General features: G+C 45.2%; 1 protein-coding gene across 1 annotated transcript in view; it reads left to right on the plus strand.

Annotated features, from left to right (window-relative positions):
- Positions 1–20,546, plus strand: part of KIF26B (kinesin family member 26B) — a 569,508-nt gene that overhangs the window by 476,744 nt on the left and 72,218 nt on the right. Inside the window, exons 8-9 of the mRNA XM_064383674.1 lie at positions 1,180–1,442; positions 3,983–4,166. Coding sequence (XP_064239744.1) covers positions 1,180–1,442; positions 3,983–4,166 — 447 coding nt within the window. The remainder of the gene's footprint in view (positions 1–1,179; positions 1,443–3,982; positions 4,167–20,546) is intronic.

A 20,546-nucleotide genomic window follows, 5' to 3' on the forward strand; every position in this document is an offset into this window, starting at 1 on the left:
TGAGGCAGAAGAATCACTTGAACCAAGGAGGAGGAGGTTGCAGTGAGCCGAGATCACGCTGTTGCACTCCAGCCTGGGTGAAGAGCGAGACTCCATCTCCAAAAAACAGCCAGAGGAGCAGCCTCCAAGCAAGCCCAGAGCGTGGTGGGATGTGTCTGGGGGAAGCATTGCACGCTGTCAGGAACACTCCAGCACTGAAGCATCTGGGAATGCTTCAGCATTCCCAAAAAGAGGTTCATAATCCGCGCCCCCCTCCACCACCAGTCCCTTCTTAATTCTGGCCTGTGGCCATCTGCTCTACACACGTGATATGCTTAGTGAATTAAGGAGCTCCAAAAAGTGTCCCCTGGCAGAGCTCACGGAGGCCGGTTCTCAGCCAGGACAGAAAGCCATTGCCCCCTCTGCACTTCCATTCTCCCCTGCCCTTCCTCTTGATCTGCAGCTAAGCAGTGATCTGGATTTTAATGTAATTTGCTCATGCCATAAAAATATACACAGCATTTAACTTGAAAAAGGATATAAAGGGTGAATATGTAGACTAATCTGTGGAGTGAATATAAAGAGAACCATGGTGATGAAAAGCCCCTTCCTTCCTGCTGTGTAAGCAGTGCAGAAACTGGATTGCATGTGATATTTGGGATCCTCTTCAAGGTACATTGTGATTTAATTTTGCCGCACGTCTGGGCCCTTGCTCTGCGTTTTTTAAGAGATAGGCTCAGTTGCTTGGGCTGGAGGACAATGGCATGCTCACAGATTACTGTAACCTCTAATTCCTGGGCTCAAGCGATCCTCTCGCCTCAGCCTCTCAAGTGGCTGGGACCACAGGCATGCCCCACCACACCCAGCTAATTTTTAAACATTTTTTTATAGAGGCAGGGTCTCCGTATGTCGCCCAGACTGGCCTGGAACTCCTGGCCTCAAGCAATCCTCCCACCTTGGCCTCTTGATGTGCTGAGATTACAAGCATGAGCCACTGAGCCCAGCAGGCTTCTTTATTATGGCCATTTAATTAGTAATGCAGGAAAACGCCTTGTCGTCAAATGGTATTTCTCTCATCTCTTCGTTCCTCCGCCCCACTTGCCCATGCCTTTCTTCTACATCCGTGGCATCCATTTTGAGCCTCTGTGGAATGATGCCTGAACACTCAAACTGCTTTTCTTCCTCCCCTGGCTCTCCCAGGAAAGTCCTACACCATGATTGGAAAGGACGATTCCATGCAGGACCTGGGCATCATCCCCTGTGCCATCTCTTGGCTCTTCAAGCTCATAAACGAACGGAAGGAAAAGACGGGCGCCCGTTTCTCAGTCCGGATCTCCGCCGTGGAGGTGCGGGGGAAGGAGGAGAGCCTGCGGGACCTGCTGTCGGAGGTGGCCACGGGCAGCCTGCAGGACGGCCAGTCCCCGGGCGTGTACCTGTGTGAGGACCCCATCTGCGGCACGCAGGTGATTGAAGCCTGGTAGCCTCTTCCCCACCTCAGAGGCTGGGCCAGCTCAACCGTGAATCACTCAACCTGTAAACTGGGAGGCTTATGGGTGTTTACTTTAAAGTGGACTGGGACTTTATAGCCCGCAGCTGTGGGGCCATCTGCTCGGCCAGTCTAAATATTTGTACCTTGACTTTAATTGACAATGAGCAGGAACCACAATTGTTATAGCATTTCAGAGAGAAATCGAATTCACTTCCTTTATGCCCCTTTCAAAAGAAAAAAAAAAGGACAATCTTTCTTTTGTTTAACAACAAACCAAAATATTTACTGCTCTTCACCAATAGCTACAGCCATTACCGGGGCTGTTTATGACTCTATAAACTGCGTTTCTGGCACCGGTTTGCAGCCGGATTAGCAGTGCTGCAGGAAAAACTAATAACCACTTTCTAATCAGAACCACGATATAATTGCTGGAGCTATGGAAGCCAGGAGAAGCTCCAGGTCGCAGTTTGAGGATGCTGTGTCTTGTGAGGGTCTCTCCTTTGCTGTTTGACAGTAGATGCAGGACTGACTGGGGAGCCACTGTTCATTTCCAGAATAATCAGTCCTTCCTGTCTCTAGCAGTAGGCCTTCGCTTCCCGTTTTATCAGATGCCTCCTTTTTTAGATAGGTGTTCCGTTTGATAAGGATGTGCCTCGGCTGGGCGCGGTGGCTCACCCCTGTCATCCCAGCACTTTGGGAGCCCAAGGCGGGCAGATCACAAGGTCAGGAGTTTGAGACCAGCCTGGTCAACATAGTGAAACCCTGTCTCTACTAAAAATTTTTAAAAAATTAGCTGGGCATGGTGGCGAGCACCTATAATCCCAACTACTCGGGAGGCAGGAGAATCACTTGAACCCAGGAGACGGAGGTTGCAGTGAGCCATGATTATGTCATCGCACTCCAGCCTGGGTGACAGTGCGAGACTCTGTCTCAAAAAAAAAAAAAAGAAAGAAAGAAAAGAAATATAAGTACCTGCCTCTTCCCCACAGGGACTGTTTGCAGAGATGAGGATACCTCCCGTGGCTTGTCATACTCCTCTGCTCAAACCTGCCCATGCTCTTTCCCTGCTTAAAGCACCTCATCCTTCCATTTTCCTCCGAGTCCTCTTTCATCTGCATCAGTCACCGGAGGACTTGTCTAAACCCTGATCGCTGGACGCTACCCCCACCGCTTCCAATTCTTAGGCTGGAGTAGAGCTCCAAAGTGTGCGTGGATTTCTAACCAGTTCCCATGAGATGCTGGTGCTGCTGGTCCAGGGCTCACATGTTTGAAAGCACTGCTTTGAGGCGTGAAATGTGCTGAGACGGCACCTATAGGGTGCCTGCGGTGCCGTCCAGCAGCACCTGCGCAGTGCCTGCGATGCCGTCCAGCAGCACCTGCACAGTGCCTGCGGTGCCGTCCAGCAGCAGGGCCCGACCCACCGTTCCTGCTCCAGGCATTTCCTAGGCATTCAAATCTCCTTTCACCTCTGTTGCTCTTAGAGCTTCATTGATGAAGCTCCACTTAGGGGTGAAAGATCTGGTTACATGAAGGCAAAGAAAAAGAGTGAAAGACGATGTTGCCTTTAACTCTCGTTGAAAAATCTTTGAAATGCTTTGGTTTATGTTCCCATAGCGAGTCAAAATTGGGAACACAAAAGAATCTCTCTTTGAAGTTTGAGGATTTTGAGGGTCTCAGGTTCTAAATGTTAGCTCTTAAAGTGAGTTCAAAATTATTTGTATAGTTAGAGTAGAAAATTATCAGGATTTGTACCAACCTTAAGACATGTATTGCAAATTAGTTATTTGAACAAATCAGAAACATGAGTTTCCTTTTCTCCCCAAAAAGAGGAATGCTGGTTAAATTCTGTTAAGATGATTGTTGTGATTCAGGTTTAAAATAATTGCCAAGTGTTTTCATCAGATTTAGACACATCGCTTTCTATGCTTTCTTTAATAGATTCATGAGTATGCCAGGAACGTGGATATCGCCTACATTTAGATAAGACACTCAAGTGTCGTGGGTGTTTCAGGGTGCCGTTGACACTGGCTTACTTATAACTGTGCTAGGAAATATGACCTAAAATGGGCTTTAATCAAGTAACTGAAAAACTAGGAGTCAAATGAAAGCTAACTACGTTTCTTAACCTCTTTGGGATACCACTGCTATCAGGTCTAAAATCAGAGTTTGCAGCAGACCTGTCTCCAAACAATCTAATCTTTGGAATCAAGATGCAGTGGCATCCTCCTGTTTTCTTAGGTAAATGGATAGCCAGGGGTGTTGGCCTGTTGTCAACTGCAGAGATAAGGATGGGCCATCTGCTCCCAGCTTTTCAACCCCGTATTTCCAGATTCTACTTAGGATGTCAAATGGGTAAAAATAGGTTTCATCCAGTAAGTATGCTCAATATGAATTTTCAGAAATGAATTAATTAAGCTGAGAATTGCACATGAGTACAGCACCTGGTTCCAGAAGGGTTTTCGAGCTTAGAGAGGCGGAATCTGAAAGCCTCAGCTCTTGGCTTCCGTCTTCCAGCTGCAGAACCAGAGCGAGCTGCGGGCCCCCACCGCGGAGAAGGCTGCCTTTTTCCTGGACGCCGCGATTGCCTCCCGCAGGAGCCACCAGCAGGACTGTGATGAGGACGACCACCGTAACTCACACATGTTCTTCACACTGCACATCTACCAGTACCGGATGGAGAAGAGCGGGAAAGGCGGAAGTAAGTCGACCAGCACCCCTCTCCCCTCGTCCCTCCTGAGTGGCTCTGGCCCCAGCCAGGAACCCCTCGGGCAACCATGACCTTTGTGTGTGTCTGTGTGACAGGGTCTTGCTCTGTCACCCAGGCTGCAGTGCAGTGGCACAGTCACAGCTCACTGCAGCCTCAAACTCCTGGGCTCATGATTCTCCTGCCTCAGTTTCCCAAGTAGCTGGGACTACAGGCTCCTGCCACCACATCTAGCTATTTATTTATTTATTTATTTTTGTAGAGATGGGACCTTGCTATGCTGTCCAGGCTGGTCTAGAACTCCCTGTCTTGAGATCCTCTTGGCTTGGTCTCCCAAAGTGTTGGGATGACAAGTATGAGCCACCATGCCCAGCCCAACTTTTCTTAATAGACTACAGTGTGCATTTCAGTGACTCATAATTCAAGATAATTACAGTGTCTGGGCGGAAGTTTACTTTTGAACAGTCCAGGGAAAGGAGTTTGCTTTGGTAAAGATGATTTACGGACGTGATTGCCATGAGCAGGTGAGAGGCCGAACTTACAAAACGAGAACAAGTACCTTGAAGTGTCTTTTTGTTCACAGACTTTAAAAATGCTCCTCGACCTCGTGATCCACCCGCGCGCCATTGCACTCCAGCCTGGGTAACAAGAACGAAACTCCATCTCAAAAAAAAAAAAAAAAAAGTGCTCCTTGAGAAACACAGCATCGATGCACCCAAGCCCCGGGCAGTGTGTTCTTATCATTAGCTTGAGTCCACTATAGGGGCCATGTGTTTTAAATAGCATGGAAATGAGACTTTTGAATAACTAACCAGACCCTGGCTGCCACCCTCAAATCGTGCCCGTCAGTGAAGGTTTGCTGTTAAAACCCAAGCACGGTGCCTGCTCTCTGAGTGAGCCGCACTGCCAGGAACCCATCCCTGTGCCTCTCCAGAGCCCACTGGCTGCGTCTGCAAAGTCAGCAGGGGCCGTGGGGCAGTTCTCCATCCTCTGTGAAGTGGTGTCTACTCTATACCCGACAGAGTTGAGTACGATCAGCTGCATGTTCCCAGTGGTCTGCTGATTTCACTGGGTTCCCAAGGCAAGTTGTGGGCAAGTTGTCGGGCTGGCCAGGCAGTGGCTTCTGTGGTTCCTCCGTGCCCATCTCTGTAGGGCTTTCAATACACAGGCATCTGGCTCCCAGTGCCTTCTGTGTGATTGTCTCAGAGACACTGGATGCCAGAAAAGCAATCAGAAAACTGAGTTAAGAGTCTAACCCTGGGCCAGGCACAATGGCTCATGCCTGTAATCCCAGCACTTTGGGAGGCCGAGGTGGACAGATCACAAGGTCAGGAGTTCAAGACTGGCCTGGCCAATATGGTGAAACTCCATCTCTACTAAAAATAGAAAAATTAGCTGGGTGTGGTTGCAGGCACTTGTAGTCCCAGCTGCTTGGGAGGCTGAGGCAGGAGAATTGTTTGAACCTAGAGGCAGAGGTTGCAGTGAGCTGAGATAGCACCACTGCACTCCAGCCCGGGTGACAGAGCTAGACTCCATCTCAAAAAAAAAAAAAAAAAGAGTCTAACCCTGGTCTGGACTGGAAATTGTAAAGCTAATTGACTAAAGCAGAGACAGTCCGCAAAGTTGTTCTAAATGAAGCCTGGAATTAAAACATCCAACTGGGACCAGGCACAGTGGCTCACTCCTGTAATCCCAGCACTTTGGGAGGCTGAGGCAGGTGGATCACTTGAGGTCAGGAGTTTGAGACCAGCCTGGTCAACATGGTGAAACCCCATCTCTACTAAAAGTACAAAAAAGTAACTAAATGTGTTGATGCCCACCTCCCAGCTACTCAGGAGGCTGAGGCAGGAGAATCGCTTCAACAGGGAGGCGGAGGTTGCCGTGAGCCCAGATCGTGCCACTGCACTCCAGCCTGGGTGACAGAGCAAGACTCGTCTCAGAAAATAAAAATAAAAAGCCATCCAGCTGGGACCTGTGGACAGGCTGCCCCCATTCCTCCCTAAGCCTACTCGTGGCTCAAAGGACTGGAAAACAGTACTCCTGGAGAGAGAGCTCTGGGGGCTTCTGTGGCCCCCAAGCAAAAGCTCCTCCCTTCCCCCATCTCAGCGCCTCTCTTCCTACTCCTTAGTTATTGTTTAAATCCAGGTTTATTGCAGTATAATTTACATTCAGCGAAACATCACTTTTATGTGTCTTTAGATGAGTTTTGGCCAATCCATATAATCACGTAGCCACCGCCATTATCAAAATAGAGAATGAGGCTAAAGGTCCCTCTCGCCCTTTGTCCCTTCCCCCCACCTCTAGCCCCTGGCATCCACAGATCTGATTGTTGTCCTGGTTTTGCGTTTATCCAGAATATCATAGGAATGGGCTCCGGATGTGGCCTTTTGTGTCTGTCTGCTTTCACGTAGCGTGATGCATGTGAGATTCGCCCACGCTGCAGCTCGCATCTGACATTCCCTGAGTTTTGACTGGGCCTGGAGGCTTGGCTCCCACCCTACCACCAGGACACAGGGAAAATATCCACAGCTAGGGCTGCAGTCCACTAACTGGGGCTGCTCTTTATGACTGTGATCATCAGCTCTGAGCTGCCTGCAGTGGCAGCTGTGAGGAACCCAGAGGTTCCGGTCGTCACGTGCAGCGGGCTGGGTGCCCCAGGGAGCTGGCCCATTAGCAGGGGGCCAGGTCTCTCTCGACAGCCCATGATGGTGAACAAAGTCTGACTGGAGAGGAGCAGAGTATAGTGAGTGGGAATCTCTTGGGAGATTTATTCTCAGTAACAGGCTCGTACCACGTAGAGCACTTCCGTTTAGAATAACGTTCTTAAAGAGGGAAACAGACATTAGGACGGGGATGAAGATATCCAGACTTTTAAAATCTACCGCAGAATTATATCCACACTTCTCTTGATGTCTGGAGCTGGCCTTGAACCCGGCCCTCCCTGTTTCCTCCCGGGTAATGTCGTCGCCCTATGACTGTGAGAGTCTGACAAATGTTTAGTTTATTCTTTTAAGCAGCTGTCAATCATTATTATTGTTATCACCATCATCATCAGGGCCTGCAGTACTTCCTTGTACTTTCTAGAAAGAGTGACTCATAAAACATCTAAATCTTGAGCCAAATGACTCCCAAATGGCACTGATCAGAAAAACTCAGGAGATGGGATAATCTCTCCTCCTGCTAGGTTTGAAACCAAACTGAGGACTACTCTATTTTCGGTTTTTTTACTTTTTTTCAGTTCTGCTTTCAATTTGGAATCTGAAAGTCGGGAGAAATCTTGAAAACAAGGAGACAGTTCATTAAATGGCCTCAAATATAGGAACCTGAAATTCAGCCAAACTCAGTGATCCACCAAATCAGTACCTAAGGAATCCTGCACACTTATTAAATATTTAATAGCCAACTCGTCTTCTTCCTGTTTTTAAATTGTGAAAGAGAATTGCTTCTAAATAATGCATTCAGGTTAAACGAAAAGGCAAATACCATGAATGGCTTCCAAAACCTCTCGTAGGTCCTTCCTGATGTTTCAGTAGATGAGGATGAAGCGGGGAGGAGTGCAGGCTCCTGTGATCGGCAGACTAGGGGACCTCTCTTTCCTCTAGAGGAGAAAGGATCCAGACCCCATTGCACACGGCCTCCCTGCCCAGGACTTGCTTGACTTTGTGAATTTATAGCTGTTTAAAATATAATGAGGAGATCTGAAGCGTTGTTTAAAATGGAAATTTTGTTTACTTACATATAAGTAATAATCCCTGTGGACCCAGCAGCCAGAGCTCAATTAGGGCAAAGTTTATTAATTAGTTACCCTGCAGGGAAGCAGGAAGTGGAGCTCGCTGCTGTTAACCAGTCATTAGAAGAGATCTCTGCTGCAAGAACTAAATAGGCTGAGTCTTCATACACACAAATGCATTTCACACATTTCACGCACAAATGCATTTCACACATTATACACACAAATGCATTTCACACATTGCACACGCAAATGCATTTCACACATTATACACACAAATGTATTTCACACATTTCACACGCAAATGCATTTCACACACTTTACATGCAAATGCAGTTCACACATTTCACACACAAAATGCATTTCACACATACACACAAATGCATTTCACATATTTCACACACAAATGCATTTCACACATTTTACACACATGCATTTTGCACACAAATGCATTTCACACATTTTACACACAAATGCATTTCACATTTAGAATTTTACACACAAATGCATTTTACACATTTAAGTAGACAGACAAAAAAAAATGTTTGAAACATTTCCAGTCCAAATAGAAAAGTGTTTGTTGATATATCCCTGCTTTGCAGATAGCACTAGGTTAAGTGTAAAATATCTCCCTGTCTGGCCTGGGACTCTTGCTCATGCCTATAATCCCAGCATTTTAGGAGGCCGAGGCAGGTGGATCACGAGGTCAGGAGTTCGAGACCAGCCTGGCCAACATGTTGAAACCCCATCTCTATTAAAGATACAAAAACTTAGCCAGGCATGGTGGCAGACGCCTATAATCCCAGCTACTCGGGAGGCTGAGGCAGGAGAATCGCTTGAATCCGGGAGGTAGAGGTTACGGTGAGCCGAGATTGCATCATTGCACTCCCGCCTGGGTGACAGGGTGAGACTCTGTCTCAAAATGTTTAAACAGGGAATATAAACAGAGAATATATATATATATGTTTTAAACAGGAAATATATATATATATATATAAACAGGAAATATATATATATATATTTATATATATATTTCCTGTTTAAAACATTATTGGAATAGTAGTGGGACTGATCCTTCCACGTCACAGAGGCCTTCCTCTGCTTTGCTAAGCTCAGTCTGTAATGGCTTGAGAGCCTCCTTGGGAATTCCAGCACTAGGAAAGAGTCCGGGAAGTTCTGATGATCAGAGAGCTGCTTCTCATAATGATGGGTGCACCAGGCATCTCAAACAAGGTGGTGCTTGGGACCAGAATTGTTTCAGATTTCATATTGTTTTCAGATTTTGGAATATTTGCATATGCATAATGATATCTTGGGACTGAGACTGACATCTAAATACAGAATTCACGTATGTTTCATGTATGCCTTATAGAGGTAGTCTGAAGGTCATTTTATACAATCTTTCATGATTTTGTGCATGAAACCAAGTTTTTACTGCATTTTGACTACAGCCCATCACAAGGTCAAGTGTGGAATTTCCCCTTGTGGGATCATGTTGGCCTTCGAAAAGTTTGGGATTTTGGATTTCGGATTTTAGGGTAATGCATTAATGACACGGAGATCTTACCTGTCCTGTTGGTAAAGACGGCTTTTAAAACTGTTATTTTTTTTTTGAAACTGAGTCTCACTCTTGTCACCCAGGCTGGAGTGCAGTGGCACGATCTCGGCTCACTGCAATGTTACCCAGGCTGGAGTGCAGTGGCACGATCTCGGCTCACTGCAACCTCTGCCTCCCAGGTTCAAGTGATTCTCCTGTCTCAGCATCCCGAGTAGCTGGGACCACAGCCGCATGCCACCATGCCCGGCTACTTTTTTGTATTTTTAGTTGAGACGGGGTTTCACTAAGTTGACCAGAATGGTCTCGATCTCTTGACCTCGTAATCTGCCCACCTCAGCCTCTCAAAGTGCTGGGATTATAGGCGTGAGTCACCGTGCCCGGCCCAAAACCTCACTTTTATGAGTAATCTAAGCTTGCAAGCAACTGTTGCTCAAGGCCCAGAATGACACCGGGTCTCTAATTTGTTCGTTCACTTCATTGCCTCCGGGGAAGATTCTAGGGCTTTGTAGGCTGGGCTGCTGTGTGTGCACATGAACAATTGTGTGGGCACTTGGGCACACATCTGCGCTGCACTCGTCTGTTTACATGTGGGATCAGACTCTTTAATCTGTTTTGTTTGGTTTTTTGTTTGTTTTTAATACTGAGTCTTGCTTGCTCTGTCGCCCAGGCTGGAGTGCAGCGGTGCAGTCTCAGCTCACTGCAACCTCCCCCTTCTGAGTTCCAGCGATTTGCCTACCTCAGCCTCTTCAGTTGCTGGGATTACAGGCGTCCACCACCGCGCCTGGCTAATTTTTGTTTTTAGTAGAGATGGGGTTTTACCACGTGGACCAGGCTGGTCTTGAACTCTCGATCTCAAGTGATCCCCCTCTCAGCCTCCCAGAGTGCTGGGATTACAGGCATGAGCCACCACCACACTTGGCTTCGTCTGTTTTCTTTAGCCAATGCAAATGTTTTCTTTACATGTCATGGAATGACTTAATCAGCTGATGCTGTAGGTAGGGCTGAGTGGTGGATATGACTCTGGAGAGCCATTCTTTGGGTGGCAGACGTGGGAAAAGAGGCCTAGGAAAGAAACTTGCTTCTCCTGGAGGCAGAGCCCGTCCCCTGCTGTCCCCAGCGGCAGAGCCTGTGCAGCAGGGATGTCCACACACTGCGGAGTTCACATCTCCCGCCGGCTCAATGAGGAAGTGGCAGTTTCATATTCTAGGTTTTTGTCATCTGTATGTATATATGTATTTATTTTGATAATTGTATAATTTATTTAATTATTTTATTTGTTTTGAGGCAGAGGCTCGCTCTGTTGCCAGGCTGGAGTGCCAGTGGCGCCATCTCAGTTCACTGCAGCCTCCGCCTCCCACGTTCAAGCAATTCTCCTGCCTCAGCCTCCCAAGTAGTCAGGACTACAGGTGCTCACTACCATGCCCAGCTAATTTTCTTTGTATTTTTAGTAGAGAAGGGGGTTCACCATGTTGGCCAGGATGGTCTTGATCTATTGACTTTGTGATCCGCCTGCCTTGGCCTCCCAAAGTGCTGGGATTACAGGAGTGAGCCACCGCGCCCGGCCCATATGTTTTTGAACGTTGGCCAGGAGACTGTTCTGAAGAGTGCAGCCTGGAATTCCCACCCTGCATCCATTTCTAATCTTCTCAAGCCTCCTGCCCACTCTCAGCAGGTAACTGGCATCCTGTTCAATGAGAAGTCAGAGCTGATCGGGTACATTCCTCAACGCCCCTTTTGGCGTCACAATCTCCTGGTCCCTGTGCCTCAGTTTCCCCCTGCTGCTCCCATCTCCTGGCACTTTTCCTCCTGCCCCTTCTGCCTCTTCTGGGTCCTCGCCAGCTGGAACCCCGTCAGCGGCCTCTCCATGCTTACGCTTTCAGTCTCTTTGCCCACTAAAGTCAGAGCTGCAGAAGGAAGGGAAGGAGGCAGGGAGGGAGGGAACAGGAAGGAGAACAGCAGTGCCTGGTCTCTACCACACTCCTCTCGGTTGCCTCCTCCACGAAGACGTCCAGATTCCCCCTCTTTGTAATGTCTTTCTTCTTTGACTCTCAGCAGTTTGTGGGGTGTTACGCTTTTCCCTACTCTGCCTCATTTTTTGGCTGTTTGTGAGCTTGTCCGAGCCCCGTTAGACTGTAGCTTCCTTGAGGACAGAGTGCCCGGTCACTCATCCTGGGCTCCCCCAGTGCTGGTGTTCTGTCCGCTGCATCAGTGCTCAGGCCTCCTTTGTCCAAATGGAATGAGTGCTGTGGTTTAAAAAAGGAAACTCTGGCTCAGGTGATCTACCTACCTCAGCCAGCCTGGCCAACATGGTGAAACCCCGTCTTTACTAAAAGTACAAAAATTAGCCGGGCGTGGTGGCAGGTGCCTGTAATCCCAGCAACTTGGGAGGCTAAGGCAGGAGAACTGCTTGAACCCAGGAGGCAGAGGTTGCAGTGAGACAAGATCACGCCACTGCACTCCAGCCTGGGCAACAGAGTAAAACTCTGTTTTTTGTTTTAAAAAAAGAATATCTGGCCTGGGCGTAGTGGCTCATGCCATAATCCCAGCACTTTGGGAGGCTGAGGCAGGTGGATCACTTGAGGTCTGGAGTTCAAGACCAGCCTGGCCAACATGGTGAAACCTCATCTCTACCTAAAATAACAATAATTAGCCAGGTGTAGTGGTAGGCTCCTGTAATCCCAGCTACTCAGGAGGCTGAGGCAGGAGAATCGCTTGAACCCAGGAGGTGGAGGTTGCAATGAGCCCAGATCACACCACTGTACTCCAGCCTGGGCAACAGGGCAAGCCTCCTTAAAAAAAATAAAATAAAATAAAATAATAAAAAAAAAAGACAAGGCGCAGTGGCTCACGCCTGTAATCCCAGCACTTTGGGAGGCCGATGCAGGTGGATCACCTGAGGTCAGGAGTTTGAGACCAGCCTGGCTAACATAGTGAAACCCCATCTCTACTAAAAATACAAAAAATTAGCTGAGTGTGGTAGTGGGCGCCTGTAGTCCCAGCTACTCGGGAGGCTGAGGCAGGAGAATCACTTGAACCTGGGAGGCGGAGGTTGCAGTGAGCTGAGATCGCGCCATTGCACTCCAGCCTGGGCAATAAGAGGGAGACTCTGTCTCAAAAAACAACAAAAACCAAAAAACTCAACTCAATGCTTTGAAAAGATGTGATAAAAATGAGGGTTTTTCTTGGATGGGCATGGGGGCTCACACCTGTAATCCCAGCTATTATCTAGTACAGCTGTGATTCAGAAAGAGCAAGCCCACCCAGGTACCTCTGATGTACGTAGATGGTATTAGGTCAGAGAAGCTCTCATATGCAACACAGCCAGGAGGAGGTCAGTTCTCTGGGAAAGCTGGTTAAAGGTGGAAGTGTAGAAAATGATATATTCATGTCATAAAGATGTTATCTAAACTTAAATAATACAAATGTATTTTTATTCATTGATTCATTGACCTTGTGAGCCATAAAGAGCCAAGTCTTTCTCTTTGAGTTTTCAATTCAAAATTTGGTTTCCACGAACCACATTCAAATTAACGGTTCAGTTTTTGCCTTAAATGTCTTCAAAGAGATGTAAGAGCTTAAAAAAGGCCAGGTGTGGTGGCTCACGCCTGTAATCCCAGCACTTTGGGAGGCTAAGGTGGGAGGATTACGAGGTCAAGAGATAGAGACCCTCCTGGCCAATAGGGTGAAACCAATTTTTTTTTTTTTTTTTTTTTTTTTTTTGAGACAGGGTCTCACTCTGTCACCCAGGCTGGAGTGCAGTGGCGCGATCTCGGCTCACTGCAACCTCTGTCTTCCTGATTTAAGTGATTCTCCTGCCTCAGCCTCCCGAATAGCTGAGACTACAGGTGCCCACCATCACACCAGCCAATTTTTTTTATTTTTATTTTTAGTAGAGATGGGGTTTCGCCATGTTGGCCAGGATGTTCTCGATCTCCGACCTCGTGATCCGCCGGCTTCGGCCTCCCAAAGTGCTGGGATTACAGGTGTGAGCCACCGCACCCAGCTGAGTTTTTATAGAAACATTAATTCTGTACAAAATAATTTCATTCCCTTAGATAGTATTTTGTTATGCTTTTATTTATAATAACAAGTGGCAGAAACCGATTTGGGACGAAACACAGTTAAGAACTATGCAGCTGATTCTTTTTGGAGCAAAGGTACGCAAACTAGACCGCAGCCTCCACTAACAACGAGCCCTCACTGTGCTGTGGGCTCAGGCAGCACGACTCACGCGGGTGACCCAGAGCATTGCTTCACCTGGCCACGTGGGAAGGCAGCGGCTCCACACTTAGCTGCACATCAGCCTCACCTGGAGGGCTTTTAAAGGCATTCAGCGCGCATGCTTTCCTCCAGCCCAATTAAATTAGCGCGGAGTGGGAGCCAGCCACCAATATTTCTTTAAAGATTCTAAAGTGTTTCTAACGGGCAGCAAAGTTTGGGAGGAACCACTACAGTAGGGGAAGGTGAGTTAAAAGAGCTTCTACATGCTTTCTGATTAGCTTTGGATCTTCATCTTGGATTTAGCATTAATTTTCTATGAGCTCGTGGGTGGTTTCTTTAATATCTGCGAGCCTGTTTCCTGCCCTATAAAATGGGGCTTATGTCTGCATTCTGGGATATTGTAGTGATATTAGAAGAATTTAGGAGTCCCTGGTACCTTCCAGGTGCTTGATAAAGTGTGGCTCAGGAGTAGGAAAAATTATTACATTGTCTCCTGTGGGTAGAATAAGATATGTGGGTAATTTGGTTTGATCAAAGTCTAGACTTAAAATATTGCACATTAGAATATAACCAAAGGATTGCACGAGGCAGACTGAGTTATGTGCCTTTAACCCTGCAGTCTTGACCTCAAAATCTGGAAAGTCAGCGAGGAACCTGCTTCTTGCCTGCTGTGAACGATCACCTATCGCGTTCCTCCGTTACGTAGTTAGACTTTCTCCCCAGCCACTGGAAGTGATGTCAGTTCTCGGTAATAGCGCAAGGCGTGTGCTCAGTCACCGTGTGCTATTTCAAGTGAAGCCGCATGTGTGAAATTCAGAATTCTGTGACTACTGAACTCCAGCGAGTACAGAGCAGAGAGCAGGTTTTCCATTGTCTAAATGCGACTCTTACTTTGAGTCATGCAGGTATAATTACAGGTGTTTTATAATATTACTCCTCGGCACAGTCTAAACTATGCCTTTGTTCTCTGTGCTCTGTTTTACTACATGTACGTTATACATTTTATTCCATTACATCAAATGGACTATCAGAGTCTGAACTGGTCCCTGTCTTTGCCCTTTAATCTGTGATACACGTGGAATATCTGAGCTTCTCCCGGCTACGTAATTAGGCTACAAAACAAATGATACTTCGCTTTAAAAATAACTATTTCCCTAGCGCTGCCGTGACCAGAGCTTGAAGGATACAAAATAGCATGAAACAGAAGTGACAAATTATATCTTCCCCTTTAAGGGATTTTACTGGGCATAGTTGAAGAGAAACAAAATGTAACATCGTTAACGTAGAAAGTTCTTTGCCGTAGACGTGTCGGTAGCTGGAGAGCTTGAGTTGCAATGCTGTGCTTCCTGTAAATGTTGCTCACCTTTTTTTCTCAGTACTGATTTGGAAACTGAGGGTAGGAAGGGGTAGAGGCAGGCTGGCCTTAGGACAGTGGTTCCTGAATATTTCCATCCTGCAGCACGAGCAGCGCGGCCTCAGCTGCAGAGGCCATGCCCAGATCCCTCCCACGCGCCGGGATGCCGCCTGCAGCGCTGCGGACGCACGTGGGTCCCACGCACTCTGCTCGCTTTCTGTACCAGCACCTTTCAATCTTGCCCCAGATTACTTGGTCTCCACAACAGCTTTGAGAAGTTTCCATCTCTGCCTTTGCCATTTTCCTTCTGTGCAGAGTAGGGAAAGGCATAGGGAAGAGTGGCTGTCCTGGCAGCAGCAGGAGGCAGGCCAGGTATGATGGTGTGAGCTGGGCCGCCTGAAAAGATAGGAATCCAGAGGCTTGAAGGAGCAGCCTTCTGCTGCTGCCTGGGGCTGAGGCGGGGAAAGGGTGACAGCCAAGGAGTGGGTGATGTACCTGGGAACACAGCACTCTGGAAGAGGGGGGCCTGCTGTCTCATGGAAATGATGGAGGCTACATGACGCAGTTTAGAGCTCACGTCTTGCAGTCGGACAGTCTGTGGTTTGAATCCTGGCCCTCTCTACTACTGGCTGCAGGATCATGGGCACTTTTTTTTTTTTTTTTTACAACTTTAATGAGATGTGCCTGAGATACAATAAACTATACATATTGAATCATACAGTTTGATATTTCATCACATGTGTACACCCTTGAAACCATCCTCAATCCAGATAATGAACATATCATTCACCCTCAAGTTTCCCTGGGAACCTTGCAGTCTGTCTGAAGCTCTTCCTTCCTGTCTCCAGACTCAAATGGCTGATCCGCTTTCAGTTTCTAGACATTATTGTGGACTGCCTGGAATTTGATGTGGAAGGAAACACGTCATCAGTCCGTACTCGCTGGTGTGGCTTCTTTCACTTAGCATAATCATTTTGAGATTTAATCATTTCATTTCATGGATCAGTAGTTCATTGTATATTTCTGTGTAATGGTCCATTGTCCAGATATACCAGTTTGCCTGTCCATTCGCCTGTTGATGGACATTCGTGTTCTTCCCAGGTGGGGATGGTACAAATGAAATACTAAAGGCTGAGCATCCCTAATCTGAAAATTCGAAATCCAAGAGGCTCCAAATCTGAAACTGAGCACCAAATGACATCACGTGGAAAATTCCACCTCTGACCTCACGTAGCAGGTCACAGTAAAAACTGTGTTTTGTGTACAAAATCATCAAAAATATTGTATAAGATTATCTCAGGCTATGTATATAAGGTGTATATGAAACATAAATGAATTTCATGTTTACATTGGGTCCTATTCCCAAGATATGTCATTAGACATATGCAAATACTCCAGAATCTGAAATCTGAACAGAAACTTCTGGTTCCAAGCATTTCAGATAAGGGATAGTCAGCCTGTATGAACATACACCCAAATTTCATGTTGAATTGTCATTCCCAGTGTTAGGGAAGGACCTGGTGGGAGGTGATTGCGTCATGAGGACGGACTTCCCCCATGCTGTTCTCATGATAGTGAGTTATGAGATCCGATGGTTTAAGAGCGTGTGGCACCTCCCCTCCTTGCTCGCTCCATCTCTCTCCTGCTCTGCCATGGGAAGATGTGCCTTATCCCCCTTTGCTTCTGCCTTGACTGTAAGTTTCCTGAGGCCTCCCCGTCGTGGTCCCTGTTAAGTCTGTGGAACTGTGCATCAATTAAACCTATTTTCCTCATAAATTACCCAGTCTCAGGTAGTTCTTTATAACAGTATGAAAACAGACTAATAAATATGGACATATGTGTTCTTTCCTTTGGGGTAAATACTATAATAGAACTGGAATCTTATCAGTATCTGGGAATATTTGAAAAAAAAAAAAAAAAAAAACACTGGAATGGCTGAACCATATAGTAGATGTATGTTTACCTTTTTAAGAAACTTCCCCGCTGTTTTCCAAAGTGCTTGTACCATTTTATATCCCCATATGGGAGTTCCAGTTCCTCCTCCCCACCAGTGTTTAGTATGGTCAGCCTTTGACGTTTTTGCCTGTTTACACAGTAGGTTTGTAGTATCTTGCTGCAGTTTTAATTTGCACTTTCCTAACGCCCGGTGATGCCAGGCATCCCTGTACATGCTCATCTGACATCCATACCTCTTCTTTGGTGAACTGTCTCTTCAAATTTTCTGTCCTTTTTTAAATTGTTTTGAAAGTTTTTTTATATATTTCGCATGCAAATCCTTTATGAGATTCATTATTTGCAAACATTTTCTCTGAGTCTGTGGCTTCTCTCTTCATTCTCAACAGCATCTTTTGAAAAACAGAAATGTTCATTTTTTATGAAGTCTAATTTATGTGCTCCTTTTATGAATCATGTTTCTGGTGTCATATCTAAGAAATCTTTGTCTAACCCAAGGCCAAAAAAGTTTATTCTTTTGGCTTCTCTAGAAGTTTTGTAATTTTAGGCTTCAAATTGAGGTCTTTGATCAATTTTTAGTTAATTTTTATATATTTTACAATGTACGAACTCAAGTAGTTTTTTGAGGGGAGGGAGGTTAGGTTTTTTGGCGTATGAGTGTAGTATCCAAACACTTCTATACAAATAAACTAGAAAATCTAGAAGAAATGGATAAATTCCTGGACAGATACACCCTTCCAAGACTAAGCCAGGAAGAAGTCGAATATCTTAATAGACCAGTAACAAGTTCTAAAATTGAGGCAGTCATTAATAGCCTACCAACCAAAAAAAGCCCAGGAACAGACAGATTCACTGCCGAATTCTACCAGAGGTGCAAAGAGGAGCTGGTACCATTCCTTCTGAAACTATTCCAAACAATTGAAAAGAAGGGGCTCCTTCCTAACTCATTTTATGAGGCCAGTATCATCCTAATAACAGAACCTGGCAGAGGCACAACAAAAAAAGAAAACTTGAGGCCAATGTCCCTGATGAACGTTGGTGCAAAAATCCTCAATAAAATACTGGCAAACCGAATCCAGCAGCACATCAAAAAGCTAATCGACCACGATCAAGTCGACTTCATCCCTGGGATGCAAGGCTGGTTCAACATATGCAAATCAATAAACGTAATCCATCACATAAACAGAACCAACGATAAAACCCACATGATTATCTCAATAGATGCAGAAAAGGCCTTCGATAAAATTCAACAGCCCTTCATGCTAAAAACTCTCAATAAACTAGATATTAATGGAACATGTCTCAAAACAATAAGAGCTATTTATGACAGTCCAATACCCAATATTATACTGAATGGGCAAAAGCTAGAAGCATTCCCTTTGAAAACTGGCACAAGACAAGGATGCCCTCTCTCACCCTTCCGATTTGACATAGTGTTAGAAGTTCTGACCAGAGCAATCAGGCAAAAGAAAGAAATAAAGCGTATTCAAATAGGAAGAGAGGAAGTCAAATTGTCTGTATTTGCAGATGCCATGATTGTATATTTAGAAAATCCCATCGTCTCAGCCCATAAACTTCTTGAACTGATAAGCAAATTCAGCAGTCTCAGGATACAAAATCGATGTGCAAAAATCATAAGCATTCCTATACACTAACAACAGACAAGCAGAGAGCCAAATCATGAATGAAATCCCATTCACAATCGCTACAAAGAGAATAAAATACTCAGGAATATCTTACAAGGAACATGAAGGACCTCTTCAAGGAGAACTACAAACCACTGCTCAAGGAAATAAGAGGATACAAGCAAATAGAAAAACATCTCATCCTCATGGATAGGAAGAATCAAATCATGAAAATGGCCATACTTCCCAAAGTAATTTATAGATTCAATGCTATTCCCATCAGACTACCATTGACAGTATTCACATAAACTAGAAAAAACTACTTTAAATTTCATATGAAACCAGAGAAGAGCCTATATAGCCAAGATAATCCTTAGCAAAAAGAACAAAGCTGGAAGCATCATGCCACCTGACTTCAAACTACACTACAAGGCTACAATAACCAAAACAGCATGGTACTGGTACCAAAACAGATATATAGACCAATGGAACCTCAGAGACTCAGAAATAACACCACACATCTACAACAATCTGATCTTCAACAAACCTGACAAAAGCAAGCATGGGGAAAGGATTCCCTATTTAATAAATAGTAACTGGGAAAACTAGTTAGCCATATGCAGAAAACTGAAACTGGATCCCTTCTTTACACCTTATACAAAAACTAACTCAAGATGGATTAAAGACTTAAATGTAAAACCCAAAACCATAAAAACACTAGAAGAAAATCTAGGCACTACCATTCAGGACATAGGCAGTGGCAAAGACTTCGTGACAAAAACACCAAAAGCAATGGCAATAAAAGCCAAAATTGACAAATGGGACTTAATTAAACTAAAAAGCTTCTGCACAGGAAAATAAACTTGCATCAGAGTGAACAGGCAACCTATAGAATGAGAGAAAATTAGACTAAGGTCTAATATCCAAAATCTTAAGGGACTTAAATTTACAAGAAGAAAATGACATCAAAAAGTAGGCAAAGGATATGAAGAGACACTTCTCAAAACAAGACATTTATTTGGCCAACAAACATGAAAAATGTAAATCAAAACCACAAGGAGATACCATCTCATGCCAGTCAGAATGGCAGTTATTAAAGTCAGGAAACAATAGATGCTGGCAAGGCTGTGGAGAAATAGGAACACGTTTACACTATTGGTGAGAACATAAATTAATTCAACTATTGTGGAAGACAGTGTGGCAATTCCTCCAGGATCTACAACCAGAAATACCATTTGACCCAGCAATCCCATTACTGGGTATATACCCAAAGGAATATAAATCATTCTATTATAAAGACACATGTACACGTATGTTTATTGCAGCACTGTTTACAATAGCAAAGACACGGAACCAACCCAAATGCTCATCAATGATAGACTGGATAAAGAAAATGTCATACATATACACCATGGAATACTATGCAGCCATAAAAAATAATGAGATCATGTCCTTTTCAGGGACATGGATGAAGCCATCATCCTCAGTAAACTAACACAGGGACAGAAAACCAAATACCACATGTTCTCTCATAAGTGGGAGTTGAACAATGAGAACACATGGACACAGGGAGGGGAACATCACACATTGGGTCCAGTTGGGAGGTTGAGGGCAAAGAGAGTGAGAGCATTAGGACAAATACCTAATACATGTGGGGCTTAAAACCTTGATGGCAGGTTGATAGGTGCAGCAAACCATCATAGCACATGTATACCTATGTAACCTGCATGTTCTGCACATGTATCCTGGAACTTAAACAGTAACTCTTCTGATCCATGAGCATGGGATGTCTTTTCATTTGTTTCTATGTTCTTCGATTTTTGTTATAAAGATATTTCACCTCCTTAGTTAAATTTATTCCTAGCTATTTTTGATAGTTGTAACAAATGAGATAGATTTGGTTTCTTTTTCAGCTAGTTTGTTACTGGTGTAT

The sequence above is a fragment of the Aotus nancymaae genome, unplaced genomic scaffold (assembly GCF_030222135.1).
Source record: "Aotus nancymaae isolate 86718 unplaced genomic scaffold, 86718_ANA_hifiasm-v0.15.2.pri h1tg000032l_0, whole genome shotgun sequence".
Classification (NCBI taxonomy): Eukaryota; Metazoa; Chordata; class Mammalia; order Primates; family Aotidae; genus Aotus; species Aotus nancymaae.